The sequence below is a fragment of the Phyllostomus hastatus genome, unplaced genomic scaffold, assembly GCF_019186645.2.
Source record: "Phyllostomus hastatus isolate PE091 unplaced genomic scaffold, TTU_PhHast_1.1 phas_scaffold_78, whole genome shotgun sequence".
Lineage (NCBI taxonomy): Eukaryota > Metazoa > Chordata > Mammalia > Chiroptera > Phyllostomidae > Phyllostomus > Phyllostomus hastatus.
This window is the reverse complement of record NW_025334041.1, coordinates 57,649,926-57,671,350: the sequence shown is the minus strand read 5'-3', so window position 1 is coordinate 57,671,350 and position 21,425 is coordinate 57,649,926. Positions and strand designations below refer to the sequence as shown.

The 21,425-nt window shown below is 37.0% G+C and overlaps 1 protein-coding gene across 1 annotated transcript in view; it reads right to left on the bottom strand.

Moving 5' to 3' along the window:
* The window catches only part of HECW1 (HECT, C2 and WW domain containing E3 ubiquitin protein ligase 1), a 592,628-nt gene extending 571,792 nt beyond the window's left edge, over positions 1–20,836 (bottom strand). Inside the window, exon 1 of the mRNA XM_045827195.1 lies at positions 20,533–20,836. Within this exon, the coding sequence (XP_045683151.1) occupies positions 20,533–20,821 (289 nt within the window). The 5' untranslated portion in view covers positions 20,822–20,836. The remainder of the gene's footprint in view (positions 1–20,532) is intronic.
* Positions 20,837–21,425: the final 589 nt, after the last annotated feature.

The window sequence follows — 21,425 nt, the reverse complement described above, 5'->3', positions numbered from 1 at the left end:
CCTAAGTACCCATCAGTAAATGAGAAGATCAAAGAATTATGGTACATTTATACAATGGAATTCTACACAGGAGAAAGAAAAGAAAGAGCTCCTTCCCTACATGACAGCATGGATGGAACTGGAGATCATTATGCTAAGTAAAATAAGCCAGGTGGTGAAAGACAAATGTCATATGATCTCACTTACAAGTAGAAACTAATCAACAAAACAAACAAGGAAACAAAATATAACCAGAGACATTGAAATAAAAAAAAACTGGCATAAAAAGGGCAGTGAGATAGGTGGGAGCAGAGTCCACTTCCCCCAGCCCAGGGGAGGAACTCCTAGCCTATCTTCTCAGGTACAGAGTGAACAGCCAATGGTATCCCAGCATATTTGAAGGCTGGAGGACAAAACTGTAGAAGACTACCTAAAAAAGATAGAAATATTTCAAATAAAAAACCTGACCCTACACCTACAAGAACTCAAGAACCAAAAACAGAGACAGCCCAAAGCAGGATAAGCAAAGATCAGAGCAGAATTAAACAATATAGAGACTAAAAGCACAATTTTAAGGATCAATAAATCCAGGAGCTGGTCATTTGAAAAGATAAACAAAATTGACAAGTCTTTAAGCAGACTAATCAAGAAAAAGAGAGAATCCAAAAAATACAATCAGAAATGAAAGAGGAGAGATTACAACTGATACCACAGGAATACAAAGGATTGTAAGAAATTGTTATGAAGAACTATATTCCAAAAAATTTGAAAACTTAGGTGAAATGGACAAATTTTTAGAAAAATATAATCTTCCAAAAGTGAGTGAAGAAGAAGAAGAAAGTCTGAACAGACCAGTAACAGCTGATGAAACTGAAGCAGTAATCAAAAAACCCTCAACACACAAAAGCCCTGGACCAGGTGGTTTCACAGGAGAATTCTACAAAGCATTTAAGGAAGAGATAACCCCTATCCTTCACATACTATTCCAAAAAATCAAAAATGGTGGAAGACTTCCAAACACTTTTTATGAAACCAGCATCATCCTAATCCCAAAACCAGATAAAGACATAAATTAAAAAAAAAAAGAAAAGTTCAGATCAATACCGCTGATGAACATAGATGCTAAAATCCTCAACAAAATATTGGTAAACCACATCCAGTAACACGTTAAAAAGATCATATGCCATGATCAAGTGGGATTCATCTCAGGAATGCAAGGATGGTACAATATTCACAAATCAGTAAATGTAATACATCATATAAACAAAAGCAAAGACAAAAACCATATGATCATATCAATAGATGCAGAAAAAACATTTGATAAGGTACAGCACCCATCTATGATAAAAACACTCAGCAAAGTGGGAATAGAGGAAGTATTCCTCAACATAATAAAGGCCATATACAAGAAACCTACAGACAACATCATACTCAGTACGTAAAAACTCAAAGCTTTCCCACTAAGATCAGTAACGAGACAAGGGTGTCCACTTTCACCATTTCTGAATAGAAACATACTATTGGAAGTCCTAGCCACAGCAATCAGACAAGAAAAACAAATAAAAGGCATCCAAATAGGAAAGGAGGTAGCAAAACTGTCATTGTTTGCAGATGGCATGATACTGTACACAGAAAACCCTATAGACTTAAGGACTATACCTAAAAACTACTTGATCAAATAAGTAAATTTGGCAAAACAGCAGGATACAAGTCAATATTCAGAAATCAAAGGCACTTTTGTACACCAACAACAAAATATCAGAAACAGAAATCAGGGGAAAAATCCCATTTGATACAGCATCAAGAAAAATAAAGTACCTATGAGTAAACTTAACCAAGGAAGTAAAAGACCTGTATTCAGAAAACTACACAACACTGAAGAAGGAAATTAAGAAAGACACAAACAAATGAAAGCATGTATCATGCTCATGTATCAGAATAATTAACATCATCAAAATGTCCATAATACCCAAAGCAACTTATAGATTCAATACAATTCCTATTAAAATAACAATAACATATTTCACAGATATAGAACAGATATTTCTGAAATTTTTATGGAACCATAAATGACCCCAAAAAGCTGCAGCAATTTTTTGAAAGAAGAACAAAGTAGGAAGGATCACATACCTGAGATCAAACTGCATTACAAGGCTACTGTATTCAAAACAGCCTGGTACTGGCATAAGAACAGACACATAGACCAATGGAAGAGAATAGAGAGCCCAGAAATAAACCCAAGTCTCTATGGTCAACTAATATTTGACAAAGTGGGCAGAAGCATAAAGTGGAGTAAAAATAGCCTCTTGCAACAAATGGTGTTGGGAGATCTAGACAGCTACATGGAAAAAAATAAAACTTGATCACCAACTTATACCATACACAAAATAAATTCAAGGTGTATAAAAGACTTGCATACAAGTCCTAGAGGAAAACATCGGAAGGAAATCTCAGACATTCCACTCAGCAACATCTTCACCTATATGTCCCCTAAAGCAAGGGACATAGAGGAAAGAATAAACAAATGGATCCTCATCAAATTAAAAAGCTTCTGCATGGCTAAAGAAAATAGCATTAAAATGAAGAGAGAACCAACTGTATGAAGAAACAGATTTGCCAATGATACATCAGACAAGGGTTTGATCTTCAAAATATATAAAGAACTCACATGACTCCACTCCAGGAAGACAAAGAAAAAAAAAACAAATTAAAAAAATGGGCAAAATACTTGAACAGACACTTCTCCAAGGAGGACATATAGAGGGCCCACAGGCATATGAAAATATGCTCAACATCACTAGCCTCTTGACCCACTAATTTCACTGCTGGGATAATACCCTAAGAATCATGAAACACTAATCCAAAAGAACCTGTGCACCCCAATGTTCATAGCAGCACAATATACAATAAGCAAATAGTGGAAGCAACCTAAGTGCCCATTAGTAAGTGAGTGGATAAAAAAACTGGTACATCTACACTGTGAAATACCATGCAGTAGAGAGGAAGAAGGAGCTCCTACCCTTTGTAACAACATGGATAGAACTGGAGAGCATTATGATAAGTGAAATAAGACAGGCGGTGAGGGACAAATTCCATATGATCTCACCTTTAACAGGAACCTAACCAACAAAAGGAAAAAACAAGCAAAACATAACCAGAAATATTGAAATTAAGAACAAATTGACAGTAACCAGAGGGGAGGTGGGAGGGGATAATGGGGTGAAGGGTTTTCAAGAACAACTTAAAGGACACATGCACAAAATGAAGGAGTGGGCAGAAGCAAAGGAAGGAGGTGGGTTTGGATGGGGTGGGGGGGAGTCATGGGCTGTAAATGTAAACAATTGTAATTGAACAACAATAAAATATATTTTTTTAAAAGAACAAACTGGCAGAACCAGGGGGGATGGGGATGGATAACAGGGAAAGTAAAGGGGAAGTGTCATCAAGGTGCATGTTATAAAGGACACATGGACAAAGCCAAAATAGGGCAGGATCAAGAGTGGCAGGTGGGGATATCTGGGGCAGAGAGGAGTGGTGGGGGCAAAATGGAGACAACTGTATTTGAACAACAATAAAAATATAAAATAAAATAATAAATTAAAAATGCTTTAACTTGGGGAAAAAAGATTTGCTTTATATATTGAGGTGCATAAATATTTACAAAGATATATCTCCATGTTACATTGTTCTTTTATCATTATATAGTGTCTTTCACAGTTTCTTATTATATAATCTCTGGATTAAAGTTTATTGTGTCACATATAACTATTACTATCCCAGCTTTTAAAGTTTTTATTTGCAAGACACATCTTTTTACATTCCTTTATTTTTTTCTCTGTGTCTCTTTCATTCTGTTGCGGGTACTGTTAGATAGCATATATGTAAGTCTTGTTTTCTTATCACTTCATCTACCCTATGCATTTTTATTGGAACATTTAAGGAATTTATATTCAAAGTCATGTGTGGGTGGTCAGAGAAGATGGAGGCTGAGTAGATGGAAGCTGAGATCACTTGCCTCTAACTCAGATTCTCAACTGTTCTTCCAAAAAATAACCTGAACAATCAATGAAATCTTAGCTGATATGAAGTTTATCAACCAAGGAGTACAAAAGACACTTTGCAGTGGGGAGTGAGGAGATTTTATAGATTGAAAGGGAAGTATCTCATATGTGGCACCTGCAGCAGTGGAGAGACTAGTCACAAATTTCTGCTTTGCAGCTCCCTCCTCTCCCAGGACAGAGAACCTCCAGACCTAGGCTGAGAGTGATTGGCAAGATATATGAAGTTGGGGAGATGCAGGCTACACACACAAGTGAGCAGCATGTCTATAGCTGCAGTATCAAATGCCAACCAAAAGAGTGCTAGAGAGAAAGAGGTCTCTATGTGCACCTGGGTCAGGCAGAGGTAGGCTGTGGCCAGCTGTGACAGAGGCTTTTGGCTTTTTGGAGAGGTGGTATGTTGGAGAACTGGACAGTGACTTGGTACAGCAGTGGGTGTTCCCAGAAAGACCTTTTAAAAGTGGAGCTGAAGCATGCTGGGCAGGGACCCCATGCACAGCTGCCCAGCCAGCAAAGAGGCGAGAGTGAAAGTGTGGTTTGCTCTCATTGAGTACAGCTGGGCAGAGAAATCAGAAAGTTGCACAGCAAGGGTATTTCTGGGCCCCATCCCAGTGCAGCTAGTAGGCCAGAGGCTACCCAAAGTGGAGAGTCTGGGACTGGGTCTTCTGTGAGGGCAGTGGGCAAGGAACAGGATGGACGACAGTTGAGCACCTGTGGTTATTTACAGCCAGGCAGAGTCACCTTCCCTACCAGAGTTCATACCTCTGAGAAGAGAAAGGTGCACCCAGACCCCACATCCTGCCAGATGGCAAGCACCATATCCAACAATGAGGAAGCTCTGCAAAACAGGCAAGTCAGGCTCAAAAAAACCCTGCAGGGTTCATATCTGCAGGACAAAGATAGGAAGAGAAATGCCTGAAGTGCCTATTTTGAATTCCTCTCAGGGAGACAAAATACACTGGTTCCTAGGGCCCTATTCCACTGAGACTAGCAACACAGAGAGATTATAAATCAGTATATCAAGGGAAGATCACGGCCCCACCCTGCCTTGGCTCTCACACTGAGCTGCCATCAGCACCAAGCAGAAAATAGCTGACTCTCATACACAGATTGGCTCCTCCCTTGAAATGGGCAGTTAGTTCATCAGAAAGTATACATTATTGGAAATAAGCTGGGATGGTCTAAGCCAGGTGGTGTAGGGGCAAGAGGAACACACCCACAATTATCCCAGAAGACTGAACAGTGACTCCCAGGGTAGACCCAGGGGTCTGCCCCAATCACAACAGAAGTCCCCTCTGGAGGCAACTGAAGGTGATCATACAGTGCTGCCAGAAGTTAGAAGACCTACCCCTGGAAACTGAGCTGATAAAAAGCCAGAGGCAGATCCAGAAGGAGAAGGCAGAAGGCAAACAACAAAACCTGCTGAGACAAATTCCATTTCATTCTTCTTCAAAATTTGTGTTACTTTTTCTCTAACAGATGCTTTTAACACTTCAATTGTATTCCAACTAATTCTCTATTTTTGTCTTTTATTTTTTTTAAGTTTTTTTTAGTTTTCTTTTAAGATTGTGTTTATTTATTTTTTAGATAGGGAAGGGAGGGAGAAAGAGAGAGAGAAAAACATCAATGTGTGGTTGCTGGGGGCCATGGCCTGCAACCCAGGCGTGTGCCCTGACTGGGAATCGAACCTGCGATACTTTGGTTTGCAGCCCGCACTCAATCCACTGAGCTATGCCAGCTAGGTATTTTTTATTCTTTTTATTTACAGTTTTATATTTTATTTAATTTTTATTTTAAATCTCACATTGTATCATTCCTTTGTCTTACTCCATTTTATCTTCTTCTTACCCTTTCATATTTTCGTTTTAAAATATATTTCCCCCTTTCTGTGCCTTGTTCCTATTATTTACCATTACTATTTGTCCTTCCTCTATACTCTCAAAATCATTTTTCTTACCTTTAGTCAGCTCACATTCTGTTTCCCATTAGTATTCTTATTTTCCTTCCAACTTTAAAATCATTGCTTGTTTGGCATGGATATTGTAGTTATTATTGTTGTTTTTTTCTGTCTTGTTCTTATTTATTCACTATTTTTTATTTCAACTCCTAAGATACTCTCTCCCTGTTTCACTATGTTATGCTTTCCTCCTGCCCTCACTTATTTGAGTTTTGAATATTTTTTTTTACCTCTAAACATGGATTCTGTTACTTACTCTTGTTATTCCTCCTCCTTCTTATCTCAAAATCATTTTTCCTTACTATAGTCATTCCTTATTCTCTTTTCTATTTCTTATAATATTCTTATTGTCTTTCACCCTTATTAATTGTTGCTTACTGTTGTTATTGACTTTTCTACGGTTTTTCTTCAATTTAGTTCCTATTGGTTCACTATTTTTTTATTTCATTTCAAACCTCATATTATACTCTTGCCTTTTCTTACTCCATTTTGCCATTACTTTCCCCCTTTTTACTTACATTTCAAATTCTATTTTCTCGCTTTTTTTGCCTTGTTTCAATTCCCTACACTTATTATTTCTCCTCCCTGTTTCTCCTTAAAATCATTTTTCCCTCCTTTAGTCATCTCATATTCTTTTTTCCTGTCTTACAATATTATTTCTTTCCACCCATATTAAACTTTGCTCACTTGCTGTTGATATTGTTGATGTGGAAGGGGGAAATTTTGCTAGCATGGGTTTTGTTTTCTGAGTAGTTTTGTTTTGCTCTGCAAGCACCTGAACAACAGCATACAAGAATACAAGATATGGTGGTGATTGTGATTGTCAGTCAGCCAGCTGGAGGGGAGAACACAATGGTGAATGAGCCATCAATAATTAAAGCACAATTACAATAAGAGTGACTAAATAAATTGAATAAAGAGCATCCTTAGAGCCTCCTATCAGCAAATTAAAGATACTATACCACTGAGTCCCACAGAACACCTACCATAAATACCATCTACACGAAGATGGGCAGTTAAAACTGAGAAACCTGAGATACAGAAACAAACAAAAAGATTCACCTAAAATGGGAGGACAAAGAAAAAAATCCCCAACTGAAAGGAAAGGAGGAATGCTTAGAAAATGAGCTAAATCAATTTCAGGCAAGCAATTCATCAGACATAGAGTTCAAAATAATGGTTATAATGATGCTCAAGAAATTCAGTGAGAACTACAAAGAATATTATGACAGCTACAAGGAACTTATGGAACTTAAAAACTGTGAATAAGACCAGGAAAAATTAAGAATACAATATCAGGAATGAGGAATACACTAGAAGGAATTAAAAGCAGGCTCAATAAATCAGGGGACTGAATCAGAGAATTGGAAAACAAAGAACAAAAAAAAAACAGTCAGACAAAGAAAATGAAAAAAAGACACAAAATGAATGAAGATAGTATAAGGGAGCTTCACAACAACATGAAATATTACAACACTTGCATCATAGGAATATAAGAAGGAGAAGAAAAGGGGCAAGGGATAGAAAATCTCTTTGAAAAAATGACAGAAAACTTCCATAACTTGGTGAGGGAAGAAATCATGCAAGTTCAGGAAGCATGGGTCACAATTAAGAGGAACCTGGGAAGGTCCATTCTAAGAAACATCATAATTAAAATGAAAAAAAAATTTAAATACATAAAGAGAATCTTAAAGGCAGCAAGGGAGAAACAGCTACTAACACGCAAGGGAGCTCTGATAAGGCTATCAGCTGATTTCTTAACATCTTAACATAAATAATACAAGCCAGAAGGGACTGGCATGAAATATTTTAAATACTGAAAAGCAAGAACTTGTAACCAAGACTACTCTAACCAGCAAGACTCTCATTTAAAACGGAAGGTGAAATAGAGAACTCCCAGAAAAAGAAAGCTAAAAAAGTACATCTTCACCTATCCAGTACTGCAACACATGCTAAAGAGACTGCTATAAAAAGGAGAAGAGAAATAAAGGAACACAAATATGGAAAAATGGCAAAGAATAAGTGCTGATAAATAATAACTTTAAACATAAATGGATTAAGCATTTCAATCAAAGGATATAGGGTGGTTGAATGGATGGGCAAACATGGCTGTCTATAAGTGACAAACCTCAGAACAATGTACATAGGTTGAAAGTGACAGAATGGAAAAACATACTCCAAGCAAACAGGCATGAAAGAAAGATAGAATAGCAATACTTCTATCAGACAAAAGAGACTTCAAATAAAAAGCCATAAAAAGGGACAATGAAGGTCACTACATAATATGTAAAGGAATAGCACAATAGGAGGATATAACCCTTTTAAACATATATGCACCCAACATAGGAACACATAAATTATAAAGAAAATCTTGGAGAACTTCAAGAAATGTATTAACAACACAGTCAGAGTATGCTATTTTAACACTCCATTGTCAACAATGGATAGATCATTCACACAAAGAATAAATAAGGATATTGTGGCACTTAAAGGCACTATAGAACAAATGGACATAATCAATATATACAGAAATTTTGACCCCAAAGAAGCAAAATACACATTCTTTTCAAATTCGCATGGAACATTTTCAAAGACAGACCACATGGAAGTATACAAAACACGCCTCAACAAATTCAAGAAAATTGAAATCATATCAAGTATGTGCCCAGATCAAAATGGCTTGAAACTACAAATCAACCTCAAGAAACAAACTCAAAAACATTCAAACACATGGAGACTGAATAGCATGCTATTAAATAATGAATGGGTTAACAATGACATCAAGGAAGAAATCAAAAATTATTTAGAAATGAATAAAAGTGAACACACAAGAGCCCAAAACCTATGGGACACGGCAAAGGCAGTCCTAAGAGGGAATTTCATACCAATAAATGCCTACCAAAAGAAGATAGAGAAATCTCAAATAATCTATCCCTACAACCGAAAAAGCAAGAGGAACAAAAACAAACAATGCCCAGGGTGAATAGAAGGAAGGAAATAATCAAGGTCAGGGAAGAATTAAATGAAATAGACACTAAAAGAACAATTTAAAGGATCAGCAAATCCAAGAGCTCATTCTTTAAATAAATAAAATTGATAAGCTTTTAACACGATTTATCAAGAGTAAAAGAGAGAAGACCAAATAAATAAAATCAGAAATGAAAGAGAAGTTACATCCAATACCAAAGAAATACAAAGAATTATAAGAAATTTCTACAACCAACTATATGCCAAGAAACTGGACAACCTGGGCAAAATGGACAGATTTCTATAAACATACAAGCTTCCAAAACTCAATCAGGAAGATGCACAAAACATTCTGCATCTGAATAAATTGATAACAACTACTGACATTGAAGCAGTAATCAAAAAACTCCCAAAAGCACACAAACGCCCTGGACCAGAAGAATTCACAGGAGAATTTTACCATATATTTAAGAAAGAACTAATTCCTCTCCTCAAAATACTCCAAAAAATTCAAGAACAGGGAAGACTCCCAAACTCTTCATGAGGCAACTATCATCCTAATTCCAATACCAGGTAATTAAACAACAAAGAAAACTACAGGCCAATATATTTGATGAACATAGATGCTAAAATCCTCAACAAAATACTGGCAATCCAGATTCAGAAATACATTAAAAAGATCATACACCATAATTAATTGGGATTCATCTCAGGGATGCAAGGATGGTACAATGTTCAGAAAACAATAAATATAACACACCACATAAAAATATGATAGACAGTAACAAGAGGTGAGGTGGGAGGGGAAAATGAAAGGGAAAGGGACAGGAACATGTATAAAGGACACATGGACAAAGCCAAAGGAGGTTAGGATCAAGGGTGAGAAGTGAGGATGGCTGGGTGGAGGGAGTGGTGGGAGGAAAAATAAATAAATGTATCAATATTCAGCCATTCAAAAAACATGATGGATAAAAATCACATGATCATATCAATAGATGCTGATAAAGCACTTGAGAAAATCCAACACCTGTTTATGATAAAAAAAAACACTTAGCAAATGGGGAATAGAGGAATCATACCTCAACATAATAAAAGCCATGTATGAAAAACCTACATCCAACATTATACTGAACAGGCAAAAATTCAAAGCTTTCCCCTTGAGATCAGAAGAAAATAAGAATTTCTGCTTTCACCACTCTTATTCAACATAGTAATGAAAGTTGTAGCCACAGCAATCAGACAAGAAAAAGATATAAAAGTCATCAAAATTGGAAAAGAGGGAGTGTAACTCTCCTTATTTTCAGAGGACATGATAGTGCACATAGAAAAACCTATAGTCTCCACCAAAAAACTACATGACCTAATAAGTGTATTCAGCAAAGTAGTAGGATACAAAGTCAATATTCAGAAATTGATGGCACTCTTGTACACAAACAATGAATTATCAGAAAGAGAAACTAAGGAAAATAATCCTATTTACCATAGGAACAAGAAAAAGAAATGTCTGGAAATAAATTTAACCAAGGAAGTAAAGGACCTGTATTTGGAAATCTATAGAACACTAAAGGAAGAATTTTAGGATATATACATAATTGGAAGCATATACCATGTTCATAGATTGGAAGAATCAATATCATTAAGAAGTACATCTATCTAAAGATTTAATCCAATTCCAAATAAAATGTCAATAACAAATTTCACAGATCTATAACAAATATTCCCAAACTTTACATGGAACCAAAACAGACTCTAAATAGCCTCAGCAACCCTGAGAAAGAAGAACAAAGTTGGAGGGATCACAATACTTGATATTATACTATGAGGCCACTGTAATGAAGAATGTCTGATACTAGCATAAGAACAGACAAATAGATCAATGGAACAGAATAGAGAGCTCAGATATAAACCAATGTCTCTATGGTCGATTAATATTCAATGAAGAGGGCATGAGTATACAATGGAGTAAAAACAGTCTCTTCAATAAATGTTGTTGGGAGAAATGAACTGTTACATGCACTAAAATGAAAGTAGATCACAAACTTACACATACACCAGAATAAACTTTAAATGGATAAAGGAATTAAATACATCATGATACCATAAAAAGTCCTACTGAAAATATAGGCAGAAAAATTTCAGACATTGTTTGTAGCAAGATTTATTTTTGCCAATATATCTCCCAGGGTGAAATAAGTAAAGGGAAAAAATAAACAAAAAGGGACCACGTCAAACTAAAAAGCTTCTGCATGGCTAAGAAACAATCATCAAAATGGAAAGGGGACCAACTTTGGGAGAACTTATTTGCCAAGGATACATCAGACAAGGGTTTGATCTTCAAAAAATATAAAGAACACATATAACTCAATACCAAGAAGATAAACAATCCAATTAAAAAATAGGCAAAGGACCTGAATAGACACTACCCCATACACAGAGCCCATAGGCATATAAAAAGATACTTCTCATCACTAGCCATCAGAAAGATGCAAATGAAAACCACATTGAGATTCACCTCACATCAGTCAGAATGGCCATCATTAATAAATCAACAAACAACAAATGCTGGCAAGGATGTAGAGAAAAGAGAACCATAGCACACTACTGGTGGGAATGCAGACTGGTGCTAACACTGTGGGGAAAAGTATGGAATTTCCTTTAAAAAATAAAAATGGAACTGATTTTGACCTAGGAATTCCACTGGGAAAATACCCTAAGAATTCTGAGCACCTATTCAAAAGAATGTATGCACCCCTATGTTCATAGCAGCACTATTTACCATAGTCAAGACCTAGGAGTAGCCTAAGTACCCATCAGTAAATGAATGAATCAAAAAACTGTGGTATATTTGCACAATGGAATACTATGCAGCATAAAAAAAGAACTCCTACCTTTTGTGACAGCGTGGATGGAACTGGAGAGTATTATGTTAAGTGAAATAAGCCAGTAAGAAAAAGACAAATACCAGATGAGTTCAGCTATAAAAGTGGAATCTAATGAACAAAATAAACTAATAAATAAAATAGAACCATAGGAATTGAAACATGGAGCAGACTGAAAGCAACCAGAGAGGAGAGGAACAATAGTGGAAAGAAAAGGGAGGGGTTAGACAAAGAATATGTATGACAATATTGTGGGAATTGACTATGGGAGCCAGGGGTAGGATGGGCAGATGAGGGCAAAGGGAACTAAATTGAGATAACTGTAATAGAATAACAATAAGAAATGATTAAAAAACAAATGTCATAACATCATAAAAGTCCTACAGGAAACACAGGCAGGAGAATTTCAGATATTCGACATAGCAATATTTTTGACTATATATCTCCCAGGACAAATGAAATAAAGGAAAAAATAAATAATGGGACTACATCAAACTAAAAAGCTCCTGCATGGCTAAAGAAACCATCATCAAAATGAAAGGGAACTGACTGTATAGGAAAACATATTTGCCAATGATACATTGCACAAGGGGTCTGATCTCCAAAATGCATAAAGAACTCATAGGACTCAACACCAGGAAGACATAAAATCCAATTAAAAATGAGGAAAGGATCTAAATAGACACTTCCCCAAAGAGAACATACAGATGGCCCATAGAAATACTAAAATATGCTCAACATCACTAGCCATCAGAGAGATGCAAATTAAAACCACAATGAGATATCACCTGACACCTGTCAGACTATCTATCATTAATAAATCAACAAACAACAAGTGCTGGTGAGGATACAGAAAAAAGAGAACCCTAGCACATTGTTTGTGAGGGTACAGACTGGTACAGCCATTTTGGAAGATAGTATGGAATATCTTTTAAAAATTAAAAATGGAACTGCCTTTTAACCTGCTTCTGGGAATGTACCTTAAGAATCTCGCCCTGGCTGGTATAGCTCAGTGGATTGAGCACGGGCTGGGAACCAAAGTGTCCCAGATTCGATTCCCAGCCAGGGTACATGCCTGGGTTGCAGGCCATAACCCCCAGCAACCCCACATTGATGTTTCTCTCTCTATCTCCCTCCCTTCCCTCTCTAAAAATAAATAAATAAATAAATAAATAAATAATAACAAAATAAAAAAAAGAATCTCGAATCACCAGTTCAAAAGAACTTATGCATCCATCTGTTCATAGTGGCACTATTTACAATAGCCAAGTGATGGAAACAGCCTAAGTGCCCATCAGTAAATGAGTGAATCAAAAACCTGTAATACACTTACACAATGCAATACTATGCAGTAGAAAGAAAGAAGGAACCCCTACCTTTTTCAACAGCATGGATGGAACTGGAGAATATTATGCTAAGTGAAATAAGCCAGTTTGTGAAAGACCAATACCGTGTGATCTCACCTATCAGAGGAATCTAATGATTAAATAAACTAACAAACAAAATAAAATCACAGGCATGGAAACATGGAACAGACTGTTAGTGACTGGAGGGCAAGGGGTTAGACAAGAACATTTATGACAGACTGATGGACATAGACAACATTGTGGGAATTGATTATGGGAGCAGGGGTTGTGATGGGTGGAACTCGAAGGGAGAAATTGGGACAACTGTAATAGAAAAATAATTAAAAATTATTTAATAAGACAAAAAGATTCTAAGATGATAAGCCCTGTCCAGTGAGGCTCATTTGGTTGGGTGTTTTACCACAAGGTAAAAGGTCACCAGTTCAATTCCTGACCTCAATTCCTGGTCAGGGCACATGGCGGGTCTGTGCACCTAGTTCCTGGCTGGGGAACATATGAAAGGCAACCAATTGATGTTTCTCTCACACATCAGTTTTTCTTTCTCCATTTCTCTCTCCCTTCCCCTCTTTCTAAAAATAAATAAATAAAATGTGTTTCTAAAATATTCTAAGATGATGAACTGTCTTTACTTTTGTGTCAGTCATAATGTCATGTTAATACCAAATCTTATTCATTCACAGTTTTATGACAGATTTATATTGCAGAACACTCTTCCTTCTTCTATTTATTTATGATGTAAGCTCCTAGTTTTTTATCCCAAATATCCAACAGCCTCCATCTCCTTTTGAGTTATTCTTTGCCTCTCTCTGTGACAGGGGCTTTCTGATGGTCTTTTTCTACACACAGTCCACAAATGATCTTATTTCTTTCACACTGCCAATTACCTCACATCTACAACCCTAGCCCAGATCTAGGCCTGAGCTTTAAATCCACTCATTCCCTCGCCAGAGCTGAATGTCCCTAAGGTAGTCACATGCCTCTCCCCATGCTTCTCTTCTAGCTATTCCCTAACATGGAGAATAAATGACACTGAAACCCACCACTGCAGGAATACACAGCTACAGCTATAAAGAGTTAATTTATTTTTTAATTTTATTTTAATCATTATTCAAGTACAGTTTTCTCCCACTTACTCCCATTCCAGCCCACCCACCCAACCATCCCCTCTTCCACCCCGTTACCCCCACCCCTGGTTTTTGTCCATGTGACCTCCAAAATTGTTCCTGTAATCCCTACCCATTCCCCCCTGAAATTCCCTCTTCTCTCCCCTCTGGTAGCTGTCGGTCGGCCCCCTATTTCAGTGTCTTTGGTTATACTTTGCTTGTTTCCTTGTTTTGTTGTTTAGGTTCCTGTTAAAGGTGATATCAAGTGGTATTTGTCTTTCACTGCCTGGCTTGTTTCACTTAGCATAATGCTTTCCATTCCATCCATGCTGTTGCAAAGGGTAGGAGCTCCTTCTTTCTTTCTGCTGCATAGAATTCGATTGTGTAAATGTACCATACTTTTTTGATCCATTCATTTACTGATGGGCATCTAGGTTGCTTCCAGCACCTAGCTATTGTAAATTGTGCTGCTATGAACATCGGGGTACAAAGGTTCTTTTGGACTGGTGTTTCAGTGTTCTTAGGATAGAGTCCCAGCAGTGGAATTGCAGGGTCAAAAGGCAGATCCATTTTTAGTTTTCTGAGGAAGTTCCATACTGCTTTCCATAGTGGTTGTACCAGTCTGCAGTCCCACCAACTGTGCACTAGAGACCCCTTTTCTCCACAGCCTCTCCAACACTTGTTGTTTGTTGCTTTGTTTATGATGGCCATTCTGAGTGATGTGAAGTGGTATCTCATTGTGGTTTTAATTTGCATCTCTGTGATAGCTAGCAATATTGAACATCGTTTCATATGTCTTTGGATCTTCTGTATGTCCTCCTTGGAGAAGTGTCTGTTCAAGTCCTTTGCCCATTTTTTTAATTGGGTTACTTGTCTTCTTAGAGTGCAGTTGTGTAAGTTCTTTATATATTTTGGAGATTAAACCCTTGTCTGAGGTATCATTGGCAAATATGTTTTCCCATACAGTTGGTTCTCTTTTTATTTTGATACTGTTTTCTGTAGCTGTGCAAAAGCTTTTTATTTTGATGAGGCCCCATTTGTTTATTCTTTCCTTTATTTCCCTTGCTCTACGGGACATGTCAGTAAAAAAGTTTCTGCGTGAAATATCTGAGATTTTCCTACCCACGTTCTCTTCTGGTACTTTAATGGTGTCACAGTTTATATTTAAGTCTTTTATCCACCTTGAATTTATTTTTGTATATGGTGTAAGTTGGTGCTCAAGTTTCATTTTTTTGCACGTAGCTGTCCAGTTCTCCCAACGCCATTTGATGAATAGGCTATTTTTATTCCATTTCATGTTGCTGCCTCCTTTGTCAAATATTAATTGACCATAGAGACTTGGGTTTATTTCTGGGCTCTCTGTTCTGTTCCATTGGTCCATGTGCCTGTTTTTATGCCAGTACCAGGCTGTTTTGATTACAGTGGCCTTGTAGTATAGTTTAGTGTCAGGTATTGTGATCCCTCCTACTTTACTCTTCTTTCTCAAAAATTGCAGCAGCTATTCAGGGTCGTTTATGGTTCCATATAAATTTTTGAAGTGTTTGTTCTATGTCTGTGAAGTAAGCCATTGGTACTTTAATAGGTATTGCATTGAATGTATAAATTGCTTTCAGTAGTATGGACATTTTGATGATATTAATTCTTCCAATCCATGAACACGGTATATGTTTCCATTTGTTTGTGTCTTCCTTGATTTCTCTACTCAGTGTTATATAGTTTTCTGAATACAGGTCTTTTACCTCTTTGGTTAGGATTATTCCTAGATATTTTATTTTTCTTTTTGCTATTTCAAATGGGATTTTTTTCTAGATTTCTGCTTCTACTGTTTCATTGTTGGTGTACAGAAATGCCTTTGATTTCTGGATATTGACTTTGTATCCTGCTGTTTTGCCAAATTCATTTATTAGGTCATGCAGTTTTTTGGTGGAGTCTATAGGATTTTCTATGTATACTATCATGTCATCTGCAAACAATGACAGTTTTGTTTCCTCCTTTCGAATTTGAATTCCTTTTATTTCTTTTTCTTGTCTTATTGCTGTGGCTAAAACTTCCAGTACTATATTGAATAGAAGTGGTGAAAGTGGACAGCCTTGTCTTGTTCCTGATCTTAGTGGAAAAGATTTCACTTTTTGCCCATTGAGTAAAATGTTGGCTGTAGGTTTCTCATATATGACCTTTATTATGTTGAGGAACGCTCCCTCTCTTCCCACTTTGCTGAGTGTTTTTATCATAAATGGGTACTGTACCTTATCAAATGATTTTTCTGCGTCTATTGATATGATCATGTGGTTTTTGTCTTTGCTTTTGTTTATGTGATGTATTACATTTATTGATTTGTGAATATTGTACCATCCTTGCATACCTGGAATGAATCCCACTTGGTCATGGTGTCTGATCTTCTTAATGTACTGTTGCATGCGGTTTGCCAGTATCTTGTTGAGGATTTTAGCATCAGTGTTCATCAGCAATATTGGCCTGAAATTTTCTTTCTTTGTTGTGTATTTATCTGGCTCTAGAATTAGGATGATGTTGGCCTCATAAAAAGAGTTTGGGAGTCTTCCATCTTTTTGGATTTTTTGGAATAGTCTGTGAAGGATAGGGGTTAGTTCTTCCTTAGATGCTTTGTAGAATTCTCCTGTGAAACCATCTGGTCCAGGGCTTTTGTGTGTTGGGAGTTTTTAGATTACTGCCTCAATTTCTTTTGCGGTTATTGGTTTGCTCAGGCTTTCTGATTCTTTTCCATTGAGTTTTGGAAAATTATATTTTTCTAGAAATTTGTCCATTTCATCTAGGTTTTCAAATTTCTTGGCATACACTTCTTCGTAGTAATTTCTTACAATCCTTTGTATTTCTGTGGTATCTGTTGTAATCTCTTCTTTCATTTCTGATTGTGTTTATTTGGGTTTTCTCTCTTTTTTTCTTGATGAGTCTGCTTAAAGGCTTGTCGATTTTGTTTATCTTTTCAAAGAACCAGCTCTTGGATTCATTGATCTTTAGAATTGTGCTTTTAGACTCTATGTCATTTAATTCTGCTCGGATCTTGGTTATTTCCTTCCTTCTGCTTGGTCTGGGCTGTCTTTGTTGTTGTTCCTCGAGTTCTTGTAGACGTAGGGTTAGGTTGTTTGTTTGAAATGTTTCTAACTTTTTTAGGTGGGCCTGTATTGCTATGAACTTCCCTCTCAGGACTGCCTTGGCTGTGTCCCATAAGTTTTGGGTTGTTATGAGTTCATTTTCATTTGTTTCCAGAAACCTTTTGATTTCTTCCCCTAATATCATTCTTGACCCATTCATTGTTTAATAGCATGCTATTTAATCTCCATGATTTTGAGTGTTTTGGGTTTTTTTCCTTGGGGTTGGTTTCTAGCTTCAGTGCCTTGTGGTCCAAGAAAATGCTTGGTATGATTTCAATTTTCTTGAAATTGTTGAGGCTTATTTTGTGTCCTATCATGTGGTCTATCTTTGAAAATGCTACATGTACATTTGAAAAAAATGTGTATTTAGCTTCTTTGGGATGGAGCATTCTGTATATATCAGTCAAGCCCATCTCATCTAGGGTATTGTTCAATGCCACAATATCTTTGTTGATGTTTTGTTTGGAAGATCTGTCCATTTTTGATAGTGGGGTGTTAAAATCCCCCACAATAATTTTGTTGCTGTCAATATCTTTCTTGAAGTCCTCTAAGATTTTCTTTATGTATTTGGGTGCTCCTATGTTGGCTGCATATATATTTACAATATTTATGTCTTCTTGGTGTATTCTTCCCTTGAGTATTATGAAATGACCTGCTGGGTCTCTCTTTATGGTTCTTTTTTGGAAGTCTATTTTGTCGGATATGCGTATTGCTACCCCGGCTTTTTTTTCCTGTCCATTTGCTTGGAAGATTTGTTTCCAGCCCTTCACTTTCAGCCTGTGCAGGTCTTTTATCCTGAGGTGGGTGTCCTGTATGCAGCATATGTGTGCATCATGTTTTCTTATCCATTCAGCTATTCTATGTCTTTTGATTGGAACATTTAATCCATTTACGTTAAGGTTATTATTGATAGGTACTTATTCATTGCCTTTTATGTACATGTGTTCCTCTCTCCTCTCTCTCTTCCTTCCTTTCCTTAAAGCAGACCGTTTAGCATCTCTTGCAGAGCTGGTTTAGTGGAGGCATATTCTTTTAGATATCTTTTGTCTGAGAAGCTTCTTATTTGGCCTTCTATCTTGATTGAGAGCCTTGCTAGGTAACGTAGTCATGGTTACAGGCCTCTGGTTCTCATTACTTGGATTATTTCTTTTCATTCTCTTCTGGCTTGGAGTGTTTCTATTGAGAAGTCAGCTGTTAGCCTTATTGGGCCTCCATTGTATGTTACTTCCTGTTTCTGCCTTGCTGCCTTTAAGATTCTCTCTTTGTCTTGAAATTTTCCATTTTATTTATGATATGTCTTGAGGTGGGTCTCATAAAGAGTTAATTTAAAACTAGATCACAGGCCAAAATATCTAATTGCTAAGGTCCTAAACAAGTAAGATTCATAATTTTATTAAGGATGGATAGGGGGGAGACTATGATAAAATTGATGGATGTAAACCAGTCTAGAGTAGGAAGCTAATGCTTAACTCCAGCTGACTAGAACCATGTGGAACTACAGCCTCAGTATGCTAAATTGATGACTTTGTGAAGGACGGTTAGAATTGGATGTTAAATTTTTACATTTTTTAGTATTGATAACTAATCAAATAAATAATAGAATATGCTTGGTAGGCTATTATTATATAAATTCTGTTCTAGATTAATTGTATCTAAAGACTTATTAAATAACTACTTATTTATTTTTAAAAACCCTTTTTAAAAAAATTTATTTATTTATTTATTTATTTTTAGAGAGAGGAGAAGGGAAGGAGAAAGAGTTGGAAGGAAACATCAGTGTGTGATTGCCTCTCATGTACCCCCTACTGGGGTCATGGTCTGCAACCCTGACATGTGCCCTGACTGGGAATTGAACTGGTCACCCTTTGGTTCTCAGGCCCATGCTTAATCCACTAACCTACACCAGCCAGGGCTCAATAACTGTTTTTAAAGCCAATTAAATTTTATTTCTTTCAAAGTTCAATTTAGCTAGTAACCATTACTTATATGAAAATCTTAAAAATATTTTTCTGAGTCCTGGCTGACAAAGCTCAATGGATTGAGCGCGGGCTGTGAACCAAAGTGTCGCAGGTTTGATTCCCAGTCAGGGTACATGCCTGGGTTGCAGGCCATGACCCCCAGCAACCGCACATTGATGTTTCTCTCTCTTTCTTCTCTAAAAATAAATAAATAAAATCTTTAAAAATATATATTTTTCTGAATCTTTCTAATGTTTTGGGTATTGTAAAAACACTAACTAATCTAATTACAAAACCCTGAAGTGTGCCAAAAATATTTCCCTGACAGCTAGTCAGAGAAGATTCCTCATATTTTATCATAAAAACAGTCCAGGTTATAGAACACTCATAATAATCATCAGTGTCTGTGACATTTGGTGATGTTAAATTTGGTTTTGCATGTATGAATGTGTAAATATTTCATTGCAGAGGGAATGCAAAAGTCTGACCTCTGCTGAACATGATGTCTGACTGTCCTGGCTCCTTTTCACTTGCTGATTTGCAGTGTAAATGCACCAATTTTCACCATATCTGATTCTATCATGTAAAATAGATGCAGTATATTTTTCATATGTTTACTTTCATAATTTCAAATTTGTGAAATTTATGTTCTCTAACACTGCAGACCTATGCAGTCATTTTCCTTTCAGTCATAATGCTGTTCTTCAGCCTGTGGTATGCTTGCATTCACTGGTCAACAGTGAAAGCAGTAATATAGAGAAGAAAGAATGGTAATAGTGTAAATGAAAAGAGGCCTATTATTATGTTGAAAATAAAAGTAAAATTAACTCCACATATATGTGAAAATAGTATCAATGTCTTTGTTCAAGCACACCTCATCTGCTATCTCCTGATTTTCTTCTATGGGATAGAGATAGCAAGAGAAGCTAGCGTGTATGGCATTCAGTTTGCTAGAATTTGGTGCATAATACATTCAATTGTCAATTGTGCATTTTAATTAAATTTCAGAGATTAAAGCATATGTAAGAGTAAGTTATGAACAATATACTTGTTGAGTGCCTAAACCACATTCCTAAAACCATTATATCTACAACACTCCATTAACCAGTTTGTCTAAGTGCTGTCCTACTCACCAATGAGATACATTCCGATCCAGTCTCCAGCATCTACTTCCTCCTTTATATCCCAGTGGATCACCAAGTCCTGGGAGTGTCCTATGGAGTAGTAGGAGCTGCTGACCATGAGTGTGGAACGGCTGTCAGAGGTAACCAGGTCAGTGTCACTGGTGGAACGGGAGATGGTGACAGTGTCGTGGGGGCCAGTCCTGATGGCCATGCTGTGGAAATGGCTGGGGTTGTAGCTGTGGCGAAGTGGCTCCTTATAGCGGCGCCGGTTCTGAGAATTTCTAGATGGAGATGCCATGGCAGCCAGGCCCAAAAACCTGTTCTGGTACAGATTCTGTGGGGACAAACAGGCAATCATCAAGGGCAGAAGATCCTAGCCACAAGGCCATTGTCATTTCACATAAAATGAAGGATGTGCTAGGAGAAAGAAGCTGTGAGTGAGCAGATCCCTAAGAAGATTTGAAACACAAGAGCACCCTCCTCAGGACAACTACTGTGAATCTGGGTTCACGTAGAGAAGGCAAGAATGAAAATGTGAGCTCATCATGGATCTTCTGCATTTTGAACTGTGCTAGAGCCTACTATTTCCATTTCCCCACCCCTCAACCTGCTTGGTATTAGAAGGCCTGCACACATGTAGAGTGGCTCTGAAAGTGTAACCACCCTCAAACAAAAGGCCACCTCTGAGTTCTCCACATCAATTCAGTTAGATCCAATTTTTTCCTTTTTTAGGGTAAATAATGGTTAATTATCAGTAAATATTTTAGTGATTCCTGCATCATTCAAGACCCTATATACACAGTCTAGAGTCAGAGGCAGTGGTCCCTGCTGGGTGAGATGGTCATCCCAACCCCAGTTACCATCTTTCATTCTGCAGAATGTCTCTGGCCACCCAAATCTTG